General features: G+C 41.5%; 1 protein-coding gene across 3 annotated transcripts in view; it reads right to left on the reverse strand.

Annotated features, from left to right (window-relative positions):
* Positions 1–15,847, reverse strand: part of DYNC1I1 (dynein cytoplasmic 1 intermediate chain 1) — a 377,849-nt gene that overhangs the window by 215,546 nt on the left and 146,456 nt on the right. For all 3 annotated transcript variants that reach the window (XM_045508648.2, XM_010972445.3, XM_010972429.3), the window contains one exon: positions 7,878–7,993. In XM_045508648.2, coding sequence (XP_045364604.2) covers positions 7,878–7,993 — 116 coding nt within the window. The remainder of the gene's footprint in view (positions 1–7,877; positions 7,994–15,847) is intronic.

Raw genomic sequence — 15,847 nt, forward strand, 5'->3', positions numbered from 1 at the left:
GAGTCAGCTGGATTGGTACCTTCAATACTTTCTTAAGACATAAGTAGGCTAAAGGATGGGAGGAAAATCCTTGAAAATATTGATATTTGCTACTTCAGGAAAGTTTCTGTGGGCTGAGTGATCTGGTAAACTCCAAAGTATATGACAAATACTTTGCTTCCCTAATACTAAGAGTCATCACGCTTGGTGGGCCGTTCTGGCTTTTGCAGATAACATACTCAACATCTGCATATACTTATTCAATCCGTTGACCAAGTGACTCTAAAGACTTCTACTTTTAACGGTTATATTACTTAAAATTTTGGTCCAGCTGATCCAGTGATGCACAAAGTGCCTTTAGCAAATCACACAAATAGCTCTAAAAGGGAATCACAAAATGGGTCCTTAAGATTTTAGAGCAACAGTGTAGCCTCTTCATTATGTCATTGTCCTTTGGAGAGACAAACGCTAGTTTGCCACTGGACCCAAGTAAAGATTAAAGCCTGATGGTGAGATATTGAATGACTATGGAAAATAGACCATGCATTAAGAATTGGAGTGTCACCCAATCCATCTGGCCATGAAGTCAAGTGGATCCACTGTTACCTCATGAGCACAGGCGAGCACTATGTACTGAGCTGTAGCAAACAACCTGCATGAGCCAGTTACTCATACTCCTGCTGCCTTGTTTCTCTGCCCTCAGCCTCATGAAAAATGTCCTGTGACGAGCTGTCTGAAAACATTTGAGCCTGGACTCTGGAGATTTCTAAGTGATAGGCTGGCAAAAGCCAGAAGTGGCCTGCTGAAAGTACACCTCCACTCAGGTGTAGGCCTGAAGTTCGGTGGAGAAGAACAACCGTTACAATTCCACTTGGATGAAAACAGTTTTGACCGGCATATCTCATCGCCCACTTGGAAGAAAAGATTGTTTGAGAAAAGGCTCTACCTAAAACTAATCCATGAGCAATGACTGGAAGGTCACAATTAGAGGACACAAATGGCAAAAGATTTAGGAACAAGGTATATGACAGGACCTTTCAAAACAGATCTAGAGTGACAGAATATTCCTGTACAATCAGAAGTTGTGCACTGCGAAGGAGGCTTTTAACCATCAGGAGGAGGAGTGGCTGCGCTCCACAACGCCAGCCATTCCCCTGTGCCCAGCTGCACAGGCGCTTGCTCAGAGCTCATAAAGCATCTACAGCTACAAGAGTGCAGGCTACACAAGGACTCACACGCCCTGACTCAGGCTGCTTACCGCCCAACCAGAGGTCACCCTAAACTCAGCATTAAACCGTACCTTGAAAGACAAATCAGCCAAGTTGACCACTTTCCTTCTGCTATGTAGTGGGGAATCAACTTGTCTTTGCTAGAACAACTGCTTATTCTGAATCACCCCCTGCTCCCAACTTGTCAAGCTTCCCCCTAGGTTCACTGGGCATAGACTTACTGAACATTTTATGTACTGTGAGTTTTGGCTGTCTTATTGACAACTAGCTTCGCTTCCTGTCTTCTGAGCCTGCCTTTTCAATCTTCATGTTGATTCTGTGACTTACATAATACCCTTCTATTCAAGTTCTTTACTGCTTAAATTAACCATAGTTTTTAATGTTTGAAACTATAAATTCTGACACACCTCCTCCCATCTCTTATCCTTTGACCTACTTCTCTTTAATTTCTTCCATCATCTACCTCATAAGGCGGACAGTTGAGGTGGCTCTGTGAGTTAAGCCAAGCCACCCATTCAGTGCCACACCAAATATTAAGTACTATGCTAGGCACTAGTGATACACAGAATTGAGGTACCTGTTACCAGGGATGAGGGTCTATGAGATGGGATGCCTTGAGAGATCAAGGGAATTGGATTTGTAAATGGACTTGGGAGAAGTAATTAGTGATCTCCCATCGACAGACCTGGAGATTACAGAGGTAAAGGAAATATACGTATGTATGTTCACTGGCACCAAGTCTCGCTCTGCATTTTGTCTTTTTTATTACATTTCTGGTTTCATTTTTAGTTGTCATTTATTTTTCATCAGGAGAAATATTTTGGATACATGAGCTTATTTGACTGAGATTTCATTGTACCATCTATGGAACTCTCACAAGGTGCTTTTTAAAAATAAGCTAACTTTTACCATGAGGTTTCTCCTTTAGAATACCGAGACTGGCTAGCATCCAAGCCAATATTTTATGGTCAAATATAAATCAAGAACTAAACCATGAAAACTCTCCTGACCAATAGTTGAAAAGTTAGTTCAGAGATAGGGAAAAAACCTTTTTAACTAGAAAATTTTGTCTATTTGATATAAATAATACATAAAAAGTAAAGTCTGAAATGTCTATGTTCCTTAGCGCTTTTTTTTTTTTTTTGTCTTTCTAAAATCTTGTCAAGATGATACGAGACTGACATTGTTAAAGAAAACAAATGTCCCCAGAGAGGATCCCTCCATCCCTGACCTTGATAACAATGGGCCTGGAAGCTCTACAGTTCGTTCTGAGAGAGGGTTAACACTTTAACCAAGTGTCAAAAGGGAAATAGCGGGCAGATTTTAAGGAAGCAAAACACAGCAGATATCACTATCTCTCTGGAATAGTGTCAGTTCTTATCCAAGGAACAGAAGCTAAAAATAAGATTAGTGTGTGTCATCTTCACTAGAGAGTTTTAATTTGCATCCAGATGCCACCATGGCTTGTCATGAAATGCATGGTGATTCTTTAAGAAATAAGTTCAGAGAAAGTGTGTTAGGGTCCAGAAAATTGAGACCCAGCTGGAGAACCTGAGTAAAGGTTGTGACACCACAGCCTCTTTCCTCCCAAGTCATCTTCAGGTGTTTCAGGATTGGCTTCCATTAGGAAATTATCTCTCTAAGAACTGTCTGAATTCAAATTTAAGGTTCTAAATAAATATTTCCACTTAGATTCTATGTAAGATGGCTTTATTTGGTGATTTTGTATTAAAGAATTATGCTCTTGGGGCCACCAAGGTGTAGGAGGACTTAGAATTCAACTATCAGCAGTTTAGAACTCAAGTCTTAATTCTGATCTCTCACCACTTCATGCAGAAGGAGACGGGAGCAGCAGAGATGTAGATAACTAACACGGAGGCCATGCCTGGTCTGGAGTGGTGCTTTGGGCAACATGAAGACAGAGCAAAAGGAGTGAATATCCCAGTGTCTAAACTACAGACTATGAAAGGAGAAACCAGAGGGGTTCCCACAACTGTCTAGAACATGACGGGATGAGGCTTATTTGAGGACTCACTTTGCTGGGGGTGCAACTTTGTTTTTTTTCAACCATCTAACACTTGCTTGGATATGGCTGACCTCACAAAAAGGAGGAGGGTCTACAAAGTCACCACGGGCCTGGTGGAGCTCTCTACAAGCCAGGGAGGCGTCCCTGGCCCCTCTGCCCAGCCAGGCTGATATTAAGGTCAGGCTGGCTTTGTGGGTCTCACCTTCTAAACCAGCATCAAGCTGGGCTGTGGCAGACCTGAGCTGTGCTGTCCAGGAGCCACCAGCCCCGGGCGGCTATGGAGCACCTGAGAGGCAGCTAATGCAACTGAGGAGCTGCATTTGAAATCTTACCTTTAATTTATTTAAGTTTAAATGTAAAAAACTGCTATTTAACAGTGGTATATGAATCTACTTTTTCAATGGTAAATTTTATGAAATCTCATTACACTTCAAGTATTTCCAATGAAAATTTACTGTTTGAATTGGGATATGCTGTAAATGTAAAAAACCAGATTTTGAAGATCTAATATTAAAATGTACAACATCTTATTGATAGTTTTACATTGATTACATGTTGAAATGATCCTGTTTTTAACACACTGGGTTAAACAAAACATTATTAAAATGAACAATGGCCCCTTATGTTTTTACCGGGCAGTGCTGGACTAGTTTAGCCTAGGAAACTATCTCTTCACTTGCAACATCTATGTCGCGTATATGCCAGAGCAGACGGGAAGCCAAGGTAGAAATTCTCCTCAACCAGCCAAGAAAATACTTTTTTTAAGTTCAAAGGTGAAATGAGAGCCAACCTTAGCCACCTTCATGCACACCTGTTCCAAACTCAAAGTCATTTAAACAGTATCTCTGCACAGTAAAAACCTGATGACTGTCTTGCTCTATCTTGAGCCAACCCAGGCAGCCTCCGTGATTCTCTCCCTCAGTTCTCATAACTCTGTCATGTTCACAGCTGTTAACACCTGCCCCAGCCTGGGCACCGAAATAGAGGCCTGACTGAACAGAAACACTGAACTCCCCTCCTCGCCCAACCTCACTCTCATGGCTTTTCCTTAAAAACCCCGTAAAACCAGTGCGGTCTTAACACACTGATCATACTCCATCCTACCTAAAACACAACGAGCATTTTCTCTTCTTTCTTACTCGTCTAGAATCATCTCACTCTTCATGTCCTCCACTGATATATCTGTTGAGCCCTTTCTTTGTGCCAGGCGCTCTGTTGGGCATGGAGATAAAGAACACACATCCTGCCCTCAAGTCTGAAAGGTAGACATTTAAGTAATAATTAAATACTTTAAATAAGTTAAATAATAGCTTCATGAGGGAAAATGGACTATGCCCATGGTATGAGGAGAGATGTCAACCAGAAGTGGAATTACCAGGGAGCTGACCCTTGGATGTGGTCCTGAAGGGAGGCAAACAGGAGAGATGGCCTTCCAGGCAGGGAGACAATGTGCACAAGCATATGAAGGCATGAGGCTGCATGGCACCTCGGAAAATGCAAGCAGGTGGGGCTCTCTTGGACATAAGAAACAAGGCTTGAGGGGGAAGCAAAGGGAGGGGGTGGCCAACATGAGGACACCAAGTTCCCAGTATAAGTTTCATGAAGTGAAGAGGAAGCTCAGAGAGGTCTTCAAACGATCAACAGGTTACTTACATTTCCTCCTCTTCCCTCTAGATTGGCTTGCGTTTCTTCCAGCAAGTTAAGTTCTCATTGTCCCAGGGGTCATCACAGACCTCGGTGTTTCTAAGATGTCTGGCCTCATCTTTGTCTTTCAGCAGCATCTGCTGGGTGCCTGTCATGGGCCGGTCACTTTCCTGCTCTAATAAAGATGCAGAAGACTGGATTCCTAACTAACCTTGGGACCTGACGGTCAGTCCAGAGAGATATTAATAACACAGAGCAGAAGTAGTCTGGCAGGGAACCTTATTTTTTTCCTTTCTTATTACCTTGGAATAAGAAGCATGTGTTTAAAATGTTTTGGGAATAGAGATACCCTGCTCCCAAATCAGTGTTTCCTATTCTCAGACGTCTTTCTCTGCAACTAATGACCTAAGCAGAGAAAGGTCTAAACTTGTACTGAAAAACCAGTGTTCATGCGGACGTCATTCCTAAATCTCCCTGGTTTACATCACTCTCTGGAGTGTTTCTCATAGCAGCTCATTATGATCACAAATTAACAGAATGTTCATTATAGTACATACAGTAAAGAAAAGAGGCTTAAGCTTGAGCAAATCCAAAGTACTTTGCCTTTCATTTCAAAGAGTAAAATAGGAACATGTCAAAACCTGAATGCATAAGAACTTCATTAGATGTAGAACAGATCAATGCTCTGAGATCATTAGTTTGAATACTGTTAAACCTTCCATAGTCACATAATGACTTAAAAAATAATCAGCATTCCTTCATACACCATGAGCAATAATGAGCTAAAATGGATCGATCTTATATGCACCACAACTTTAAATATTATCCATCCAAGAGCCACACTGAGCCATAAAATTCAGTAGTTCACTGCTTCCTGCTTCTGTACGGCTACAGTCGTCATGGAAATATTGCCATGGCCCAAGCCCCCAAAATGGAAGCCAACCCAAACCTGCCACATGGTAGAGCCTCCCCTACACACAGCAGATGAAGGGAGCACAGGGCACCCCGTCAGCCAGATGGTTGGACGATTTCGGGCAGCCAGAGGTCAAGGAACCGTCTGTGGTGAGAGGGCAATTTGCTGAACCCAAATCCAGAGTTCTTTGTGTCTAAACCCATCCGGGATCACTTCAACGTCTAAAGCTATGGTAGCTCGCTTTGAGTTCAAATCTGTATTGTGGAATTTAAACCACTGAAACGACCATCACCGCTAAAAAGCTCTATGAGTCTTGTTAACAAAACAGAAAGAACTTGTGCCAATAGCTGAGAAATAAATTCCTTCTTTCCTGCTGCTTGGACCACAGCATAATGAGGGCTCCCAAGCTCTCTCTGCAGCAATAAAATGGAATGCCCAGGCTTTTCCTTTTGATGTATTCCAGTTTAAAAGTCTAGAGCTGATGCCTTTTCATCCTTAATTTATCTCCCCTTGTAAATATTTCTGTACCATTTCCAATATCTGGAGTATACACATTTTCAAAAAATAATTCACTCCTTCTCCTGTTTCAGTTGTGTAACTTTATGTTATGGGTCAAATTTGGGGCTAAATAAACATACCTCAGGCTATAGCTCTGCAAATACCCCCGGCAGCAAATTAACTCAGACAAATGTTTTGGTTGGGTGGAGAGGCTGTTTTTAACGATCTTCCTGATCTGCCTGGAGGCCCTAGGAGAGACCAAGTTGAACTCCCAAAAGCTTTTCTAACTTTGTATTTTCAGCCACACTAATACACAATTTCCAAGCTTGTTGAAGTAGCTGGTTTAAGATTTCACCACCAGAGGGTGCTATTTGTTTGCTTCTAAAATTCATTTCACTAACAGACTTGAAACATGGAGGCCCCGCCACCAAAGAATCGTCCCCACACCAGTCGGCACAACAGGAAAGGTCTTCAAAAGGCCTGCAGGCAGCGCTCTACTTCAAGGATTCAGATTTCACTTTGCTTTTGACATAATGTGTTTAAAACCAAAATTGAAAAGCTCTGTAGTTTGCACAAACCAAAATGCACTGATTTATATACACTGTAAACCAAGCAGGGAATGCAAATCATTTTTCAATCTGATGGATTTTGTTCGGTATTTACTACACAACAACAATGAACCCAGAATTCTTACATATTCTTCACCACACCAAACAACAAAGTAACAAAGTAAAAAGAGACTGTGCTTAGCTATACCAACAGAGCTTCTCCCCAACAGTGCAAGCTTCACTTACCCTATTCCAAGTGTACACATCTCCTGCTTCTGTTCTGGAGCAATTTTGCTTTGGTGTAATTTTTTACTTCTAGGAAGCATTTTGATTGATTAGCATCAGCCTCTCTTATTAGTGCATTTTTACGATTCACTGGGATTTACACATACTTTTTCCACTTGATACTTTCTGGTATGCACGAAGGAGGCATGGAGCTCAATTCCCATTCACTCATACGGAGCTCACGTGGAAAGTCTTTTTAAATTGTGATAAACTCTAGTACATTGCCCTCTGAATTGGAAAAACTAATCAGGGTTTTTGCAAAGCTTTTCTGTAAAGCACCACATGAGAGTAATGTTAGGCCATGTGAGCCATAAGCACTCAACCCTACCACGTAGCAAGAAAGCAGCCACAAAGACATGAAGGACTGGGCGTTCCAAAACACTTCATTTTGAGGAACAGGTGGTAGGCTATAGTTTGCTGACTCCTACAAATGATGACTCTTAACATACACACACTTTTTACCAATAAAATTCAGAGAAGTTTCTATCATGTTATCCTTTGATGATCTTCCCCCTCTTCACAGTGTTGACAAAGCGTGACCTCTCTAAGTTATCCATTTTCAAGTGCCTGGGTTTCTGGAGGATTACTACTGGGTTTCCTCGCCAGCATTTTCAAAATCAGAGCCAAAGGAAATGTAAGCATTTGGTATGTCCTAAGAAGATCGCTTACGTTAAGACAAGAAATCAGCAAGAAGGCTGTGACTCCCCAGCAATTGGTCCAGAGATCATATGGAAAGTAAAAAAAAGACAGATTACCTTCAGACTGATGCGTAGCCAGAGGAGTCTGGGTTTCCTTGGAGTAGGACACTACTTCCCTGGGCAGGAAATCCACTTGGGTAACCTTCGACACGCCCAGCTTATGCAGTCTCCGTCTATGAGTAACAAAGGACAAGTGCTTAGAGAGGGAAGGTCTTCCTTGCAGAGGATTTATCAGTAATGAAACAAAGGACTAAAATAAATAAACTTCAAACATCTGCAGCTTCCCTGTACCAGGGCCCTGGGTCCTGGGTCGCAAGTCAAGATACGGGTTTTCAGCCCACTTTGCCGCCATTTTGCTGAGTGGTGGTCAGACAGACCCTCGGGCTGAACCTCAGCTTTTCTACCTGCCAAACCAGGTCTTGGTGAGTTCAAATGAGACCCCTTCCATTCTGAGAAACTCTGATTTTTCTTGATTAAAGTTTATAGAGAAAATTTTCATTTGTAACACAGGATTCTAGTCTCTTAGGCAAGAGGGACAAAAGAAAAAGAACGCTTCTCAAATCTGAAGAAAAGAGTTGACTGCTTAGTGGCGAAAAAAAGGAAAGAAAAAGCATGTTCTCTAATACGATAATGAGAGGATGATGTTCCAAGGAAGAGCATAACATCTCACACTTCTCCAGAAAAGAAACTAATACAGACCAGCATGTGCATTTGCCGAAAGACACACTGATACAGCACAGGTGAGTGAAAAAGGTACTGGGCCAAGAGTGACAGAGTTTTAGTTTAGGATTCCCAAATGAGCCGTGAGCACGTAAAAAATCCTTCCTGAATATTTATGGAGCGCACAACTGTTCTCAGACGTCTCACACCCATCACGTCAGCTGCCTCCGAGGTGCCCCTCCATGAAGCTTATGGGCAGATGTCATCATCATCTCTATTTTATCGACGAGGAAGGCGAGATTCAGTATAAAAAACATTCTCAAGTATGTGCAACTTGTAAATGGTAGAACCAGGGCTAAAATTCTGTTGGCCCAAGTCCTGGTCCAGTGCTTTGCCACCAAGTCAAACATCTACCTGAGGTTCTTAACGGTTGAGTTCTCAACTGCCCCCCAGTTCTGACGTGCCTCCTGCATCACCCAGGAAACACCCAGTCGTGGAGGCAGTGGAGTCTGGTAGTTAAGCACGTAGACTCTAGCCTACCGCTTACCAGCCGTGTGTGAGATCTCGTGTAAGTTACTTAATCCCTCCGGGCCTCAGCTTCCTCATCTGTCACATGGAGATGTTACTAGTACTTACTATTAGGATTAGTAGGGGTAATATATGTGTACCACATACATATAATGCATACACCACACATACATTATGTGTACCTATGTACACAATTTACACTCATGTACATCTTAAAACAGTTTCTGGAACATTATTTTAGTATATAGATTTTGTATCAGTATTGGATGTATTTTACCATATTTCTTTAAATTTTTCAGGAAATAGAGTATGTGTGTACCTCTGAGGGAAAAAGAAAGGCAAAAATAACCATTTGGTCAAAATCCCACATTCCCTAGCTCTCTAGGATCGATAGAAGCACCTTCATATTATTTTTTTCATTATTACTAACAAAAGCACAGACTCAAATCTTTTTAGTAGTGATAATAAAAAGACGAAAGAAAGGCATACTACAGCTAGGAATTTCTATGCACAATTTCCCAAGCAGTCTAGGAAAACAAAAATTTCTTCCCCATGAGTCACGAAGATAAATGAGGTGAAATCTAAGGTGTGCACAGAGCAGACCCAAACAAACAAAGGCTGGTTTAGAGAACAAGCCTCCCAGGCCGTCTCTGCAGCCCCACCAAGCACGACGGCAGCCCCACTAAGCGCGGCTGCAGCCCAAGCTCCACACAGGACTGGGCCACATGGGCCTCTCTCACTCCAGTGTCTGGACTGCAGAGTGAACTGGAGGGTCAAGCTGCAGACCCAGCACTTCCTCACAACCTTCTCACACAGAACTGGGGGGAAAACACACAAAATGTACTAGAAACAAAAGTATTAAACAAGGAAAAAGGCTCAAAGTTTCAAAGTAAGAAATTCAAGTATTACTTTCAATCCTTCTTGGATCAGAGAAGTATCTTTTTCTTCCTAGAATGGGTCTTTCTTGAAGCATCTGAAGAAGAAAACATGACTAGACACCGGGGACTGCTTAAGGCAAAGCCCCTCCTGCTGTTTAATAGCCTAAAGCATCTTTCTGAGGCCCCAAGAGGTTGATCTTCATCTCAGGCTGAGATGGAAAGGAAACACAGGCTGGTAATATACCCCCACTGCTTCAGATTGGTGTCACACCTGGCATGGAGAGATTCCCCCGGACTTCCAGGGGCACCTGTGTGAGGCCCAAGATCTCCACAGTCCCATTAAGAGGAACCCATACCTGCAGGCAGGGATTCCATCACATCTTGCTACTGAGACGTAAGCCGTAGGCCTATGGTGTCGGGTGACCAGCTGTAGGCACTGGGCAACAGGAAGCTGATCTGTAATTTGATAACTCACCACAGCAAACTGAAACCAACCCGTGAGGCAGTATAGCATAATGGTTAAGTCATGTACTCATACACAAACTGGGTTCCAGTCCCTGCTTTGTCACTTACCAGCCGAATGTAAATGCTCTGGACCAGTGGCAAACCCCTCTAAGCCTCATGTTTCTCGTTTGTAAAATGGGTACCTGTCGCTGAATTGCTGTGAAGACTAAAGCCAGTGCTTATAAAACATTTAACTTAGTGCCTGGCACACAGTAGGTGGCTCTACTGTTACCTTTTTGACTGATTATAATAATGCTTATATTTCTTCAAAAAAATCAGAGACAGCAGATTTATGGATGCTCTAAATTGATTCCCTAAAACAGTAGATTTGAAGATTATCTTTGACAATAGAACATAATAATCACACACCTAATTTCTTTGGGCACATGGGTAGGTTTTGGCTGCCTGGGAGTGTCTGTTTGCTTTTCCTTTAAGTACAAGTATCAACACCGTGAAATTTCTCAGTTTTCACAACTTAGCTTTAAGTGGTGTAAGTACCACAAACAGTTCCCAGCCCTAGCCGTTCCAGAAAGGCTGCAGAAGGTGGCGCCCTTCCACAGCAAAGACCTTCCTCTCAGGTGTGTTCTCCAACTGTGTGTCCTCACCTCTGGTCTCTCCTGGGCCAGAACGTCTCAGCTGATGCAGAGTATATCCATTCATACAATCCTGTGACAAAGACCTTCAACTTCCCTAAAATACTTCTACAGTTTTATCAGCTGATAAAAATATCATATAACTTTGTCTACAAGATGAACTATCTAGTAGTTCTTTTCTTTAAAGGGACAAACACTAAGCACTGTGTTTCTTATTTTGCTCAGTATTACCAGCTCATAATTCTTCTATTCAAGGTTGCAACTTAAACTACTTAGAAAGGAGGGAAAAAACCGTAGAATTACTGTTACTATAATTCCTTTATCTTCTAATTAGACTCTAAGTTTCACACTGGCTCCTCTGTTCTTACTCTGGGATACCTTTCCTGCTGACCCCACCCCTCCTGCAAATCTCACAGCCTCACTACTGTACAGGCATACTTCCACCACAGCCCCGCTTACATGTCAGTGTTCTCTTTTCATGTCTGACTTGGCCACAAACTTACTTATTTATCCCTGACCGATTTATCTCTGTAGACTGGGGCTTAGTTCTGCGTCACATACAGAGCTGGCACTGAATAAATGTTTGAGGAAGGAAGGAAAGGAAGAAGAGAAGAATAGAAGAAAAAGAAGGCATGATGTAGAAATGTAAATTAAAAATTCAGTTATCTATGCCGTGGTGGACATGGCATTATTATTAAATTATAGGGCCCAACCAATCTGTGTTTTAATTCCCCCCCAACCCCAGTGACTCTGATGCTCACTAAAGACTGAGCACCACTGACTTAGAAATATTAGAGTGTATAAACAGAATCTTCATTCTTCAACTAGATTCACTGAGGCGCTCCACCCTGCAGCCAAGTCCTAGAGGATGAGGCCTCAGTCCCACTGAGTAGGGATGGCATCTCCAATCCAAGCTTATAAAGCTCTGTGAGACAGGCGAGGAGCAAAGGTGAGTGAGAGGGTAAGAGAATGGGTGTCAGGCAAAGGAGACAGACTGCAGTGCACAAAATGTGAGGGGCCTGGCACAGGCTCTATCCTAGATCTAAAACTAAAAAGTCAGGCAGTGGTGGATCCCAGAGATGCTGGGCAATGAAATCATGGATTCCTTACTCGCTGACTTGGCATGGTCCTAAAATGCCAGTGGCCCACATTTTCCCTGGGCTGGGGTTGGACTCCCCACTAAGCTGAGCAAGTTGGCTGAGCAAAACCATACCATACCAAAGTTGAAACATTCCTTCAGAAAAGTCAGGTCTTGATAAAGGATAAAAACTGAAGCTATTTGACATTTGAGAAGGTTATTTCCAAGTGCTCAGGGTGTTAAGATATCCAGTCCACCACTAGCATAGTCCAATCTACCCAGGTTTGTCCACGTGTTCTTGGTTAGACATTATGCATCAGAAATAGAAAACTACTCCCTTGCATGAATCATGTCCCCATTCCCCTTTCTGGTTCACTTGAGATATCTTGGTCTATCCACCCACAATAAGGTTAGCATGGCTTTGCGACCCCTTGGCAAAGTTTCACTATCCAAAGAAGATGAAGCCCAACATATGACTTAATCATGGTCTATGATGTCTACCAAAGCTGAGGAAAGTTAGGGTTATGAAGACTTACTCCCAAATAAAAGGATGAGAAACATGGACACAGCCATTGTAATTCTAATAAATATAAATTCTGTGGTTCTTCTCCCATTTCAAAGATGAAGGAAATTCCAGGAGAAAACATACTGGTATTTTTAAATGCAGTTAATACTTTAAATACTATTTTTAATAGTATGGAGAATAAATAATTGCAAAGCATAGAGTTATCTACCAAAGCAGGATATCCTGGTTTTCTCCCTATTTTTGAAAAGATTTGCATTCCTTTCAAAGCCATGAACAGAACTTCAGCTTCTCAAGTCACTGCATCTGTGACCTGGAAATATGGAGAGAATCCTACATGTGGAGTGCTTAAAAAAATTAGATTTCAAAGAAATACCGTCAAGTTGTCTTAAAGAATTAAACAGGAGAATAATTTTGACACTACAAAGCTGTGGGTGGTGGGGAGCTGGTTATGGATGGAAGGATCAAAAAGCAGAGCTCTTTGATCAGACTTAAGATCAAGGCTGTCTTAATTTTTTATGGAAATAAAATTTTCATACTATAAAAATCTCCCCTTTAATGTACAGAATTGAGTGTTTTATTTTAATATATTCACGAAGCTGTATAACCTTACCACTATATAATACACAACCTTTTCGTCACCTCCAAAAAAAATCTTGTATTCATTGGGAGCCACTCTCTGGTCTCCTCTCCTCCAGCCCCTGGAAACCACTCATCTACTTTCTGTCTACTTTCTTGTCAGTGGAAGAATACAATATGAGGCCTTTTGTGTCTCATTTCTTTCACTCAGTTTAATGTTCTAAGGTTCATCTTGTTATAGCATGTATCAAAATGTCATTCCTTTTTATTGATAAATAATATTCCACTGTGTGGATATACCACATTGCTTTCAATCCACTCATGAGTTGGTGGACATTTGAGTTGTTTTCTTTTTGAATAATGAATAATGCTGCTACAAACACTTGTGTACAAGTTTTTGTGTAGGCATATGGTTTCAATTCTCTTGGAATTAAACTGAATTTTCCTTGAGCTGGTGTATATCTACGAGTGGAATTGCTGGGTTACATGGTAATTCTATGTTTAACTTTTTGAGGAACTGCCAAACTGTTTTCCAAAGTGGCTGCATCACTTTACATTCTCATTAGCAGTGTACAAGGATGACAATTTCTCTACAGCCTTGTCAACCCTTATTATTAATATCTTTTTTATTACAGCCATCTGAGTGAGTGTGAAGTAATGTCACACTGTGATTTTGATTTTAATTTCTCTGACGGCTAATGATGTTGAGCATCTTTTCGTGTGTATGTCTTCTTTCAAGAAATGCCTATTCAAATTCTTTGCCCATTTTTAAGTTGGGTTATTTGTCCTTCTATTGCTGAGTTGTAAGAGATTTTTAAATACATTCTGAATATTAGACCCTTATCAGATATATGATTTGCAAATATACTATCCCATTCTGTGGGTTGCCTTTTCACTTTCTTGATGGTGCCGTTTGAAATACAAAAGGTTTAAATTTTAATGAAGTCCAATTCATCCATTTTTTTAACTAACTGCTTGTGCTTTTGGTGTCATATCTAAAAAACCACTGCCCAATCCAAGGTCACGAAGATTTGCACCTATGTTTTTTCCTAAAAGTTTTATAGTTTTAGCTCTTACATTTAGATCTCTGCTCTATTTTGAATTAATTTTGCATGTGTGTGAAGTAGGGGTCCAATTTCATTCTTTTGCATATGGATATCCAGTTGGCCCATGCTTCATTTTTCTTAATGTTCAGCGGCAAGATTGAGCAAGGGAGCAGAGACTTTATCATGAATATTGCTCCCTGTTGATGTCCACGGACCCCAACAAGTAGCCAAAGCCGACTGTGGGAGGATAGAGGGACCTCATCACCTGAGCACTTCTCCGGGGTCATAAAAGCTTTCAGAGCACCCGAGCAGGCCACCCACCACTGGCGTAAGGATCATCAAATTCTTCCTGAGTCAGTTAGGCACAATACAACTCATTTTCTGAGGCTCTAATTTCAGATCAGAGTGAATTATATACAGTAAACTTGATGTTCCTGCATTTCATATTTAAGATAAGTGAAGGAAACTGCATTAATATCGTGGTACTATCTCTACTGGGCTCATAAGGGAACCCAATAATATCAGATCTGGCTCCGGACAGCTAAAGTGTTAACTAAACTGGATGGCTGCTGTTGGAATTTCACAGATGCCATCAGCTAATCCTCAAAGATACACATATATCAGAGTGAATGAGTTATTTTCTGATCCATCACCAACACTGGGAGGTAGACTGAGACTGGCATTAATAGAATTTATTTTTTATAATGTCACAGTACAAGAGCCTATATGAAGACACAGAAAAGCCACAGTAAAAATATACCAAGCATCTAAGAAACACATTCAAATTTTTCAAATTGTGAATCAAAAAAGACTCTCAATAATGGTCTTTGAATAGCAGTCTCAGAGTTTTCGATGACTGGGAATTATAACCTTGAGGGTATACTGGTTAAACCTGGTGGCAGGACAAGAGTGTGGGAAGACTGCATGGCAGAGTCAGGGGCCTGGGTCAGAAGCCGATGTGTGGCACTCAGAAGCCAGGAAGCAAAAAGGGGTCATTGCACTAACAGGCAGTCTCTGGGGCAGGAAAGAAAACTGGAAGCCAAGCAGACAAAATCAGGAGCAGGTATTCTCAGAGACAAAGAGTTATTTGGCCAGATGCCAAAGTAGGTCAGGGCCAAGGAATAAAAGAATGTCTTACATCAGGCCCAGACTCAATCCTGCTGGGTTTTACTGCTGCTTACTTATATGTGACTATTTCATCCTCAACACACATTAATGGTGCTGCCAGTGACTTTCTCTCTAGGCTGCTTATAAAATTCCTTGAGGTTCTTAAAGAAGAGCCCCCTAAGATGGCAAGGGTGATAATGGTGCCACTTTCCTCCCTGTCCAAAAATGTCATGTGGGGATCTACAATGTCCTTGACACGGGAATTACTTCAGCCAATATCATTATCAGCAACCACAAACAATTTTTGAAGCATGGAACTGTGCCAGATCCTTACAGAGAGGATGAGGAGAGTGAACATATATGACAAAAAGCAACTAAGAATGAAAGGTAGCAAAGAATAAGAGTCAACATGAGTTAATTCACGTAGTAAGTGTGACAGGAGTTTATAATATGAACATTACTATGTGTTTGGATAAATAAAGCAAGTTTCACTGAGAAGTGAAGGCCTGATATAAATCTTGAAGGATGGGC

This window comes from Camelus bactrianus, chromosome 7 (genome assembly GCF_048773025.1).
Source record: "Camelus bactrianus isolate YW-2024 breed Bactrian camel chromosome 7, ASM4877302v1, whole genome shotgun sequence".
In the NCBI taxonomy this organism is placed as follows: domain Eukaryota; kingdom Metazoa; phylum Chordata; class Mammalia; order Artiodactyla; family Camelidae; genus Camelus; species Camelus bactrianus.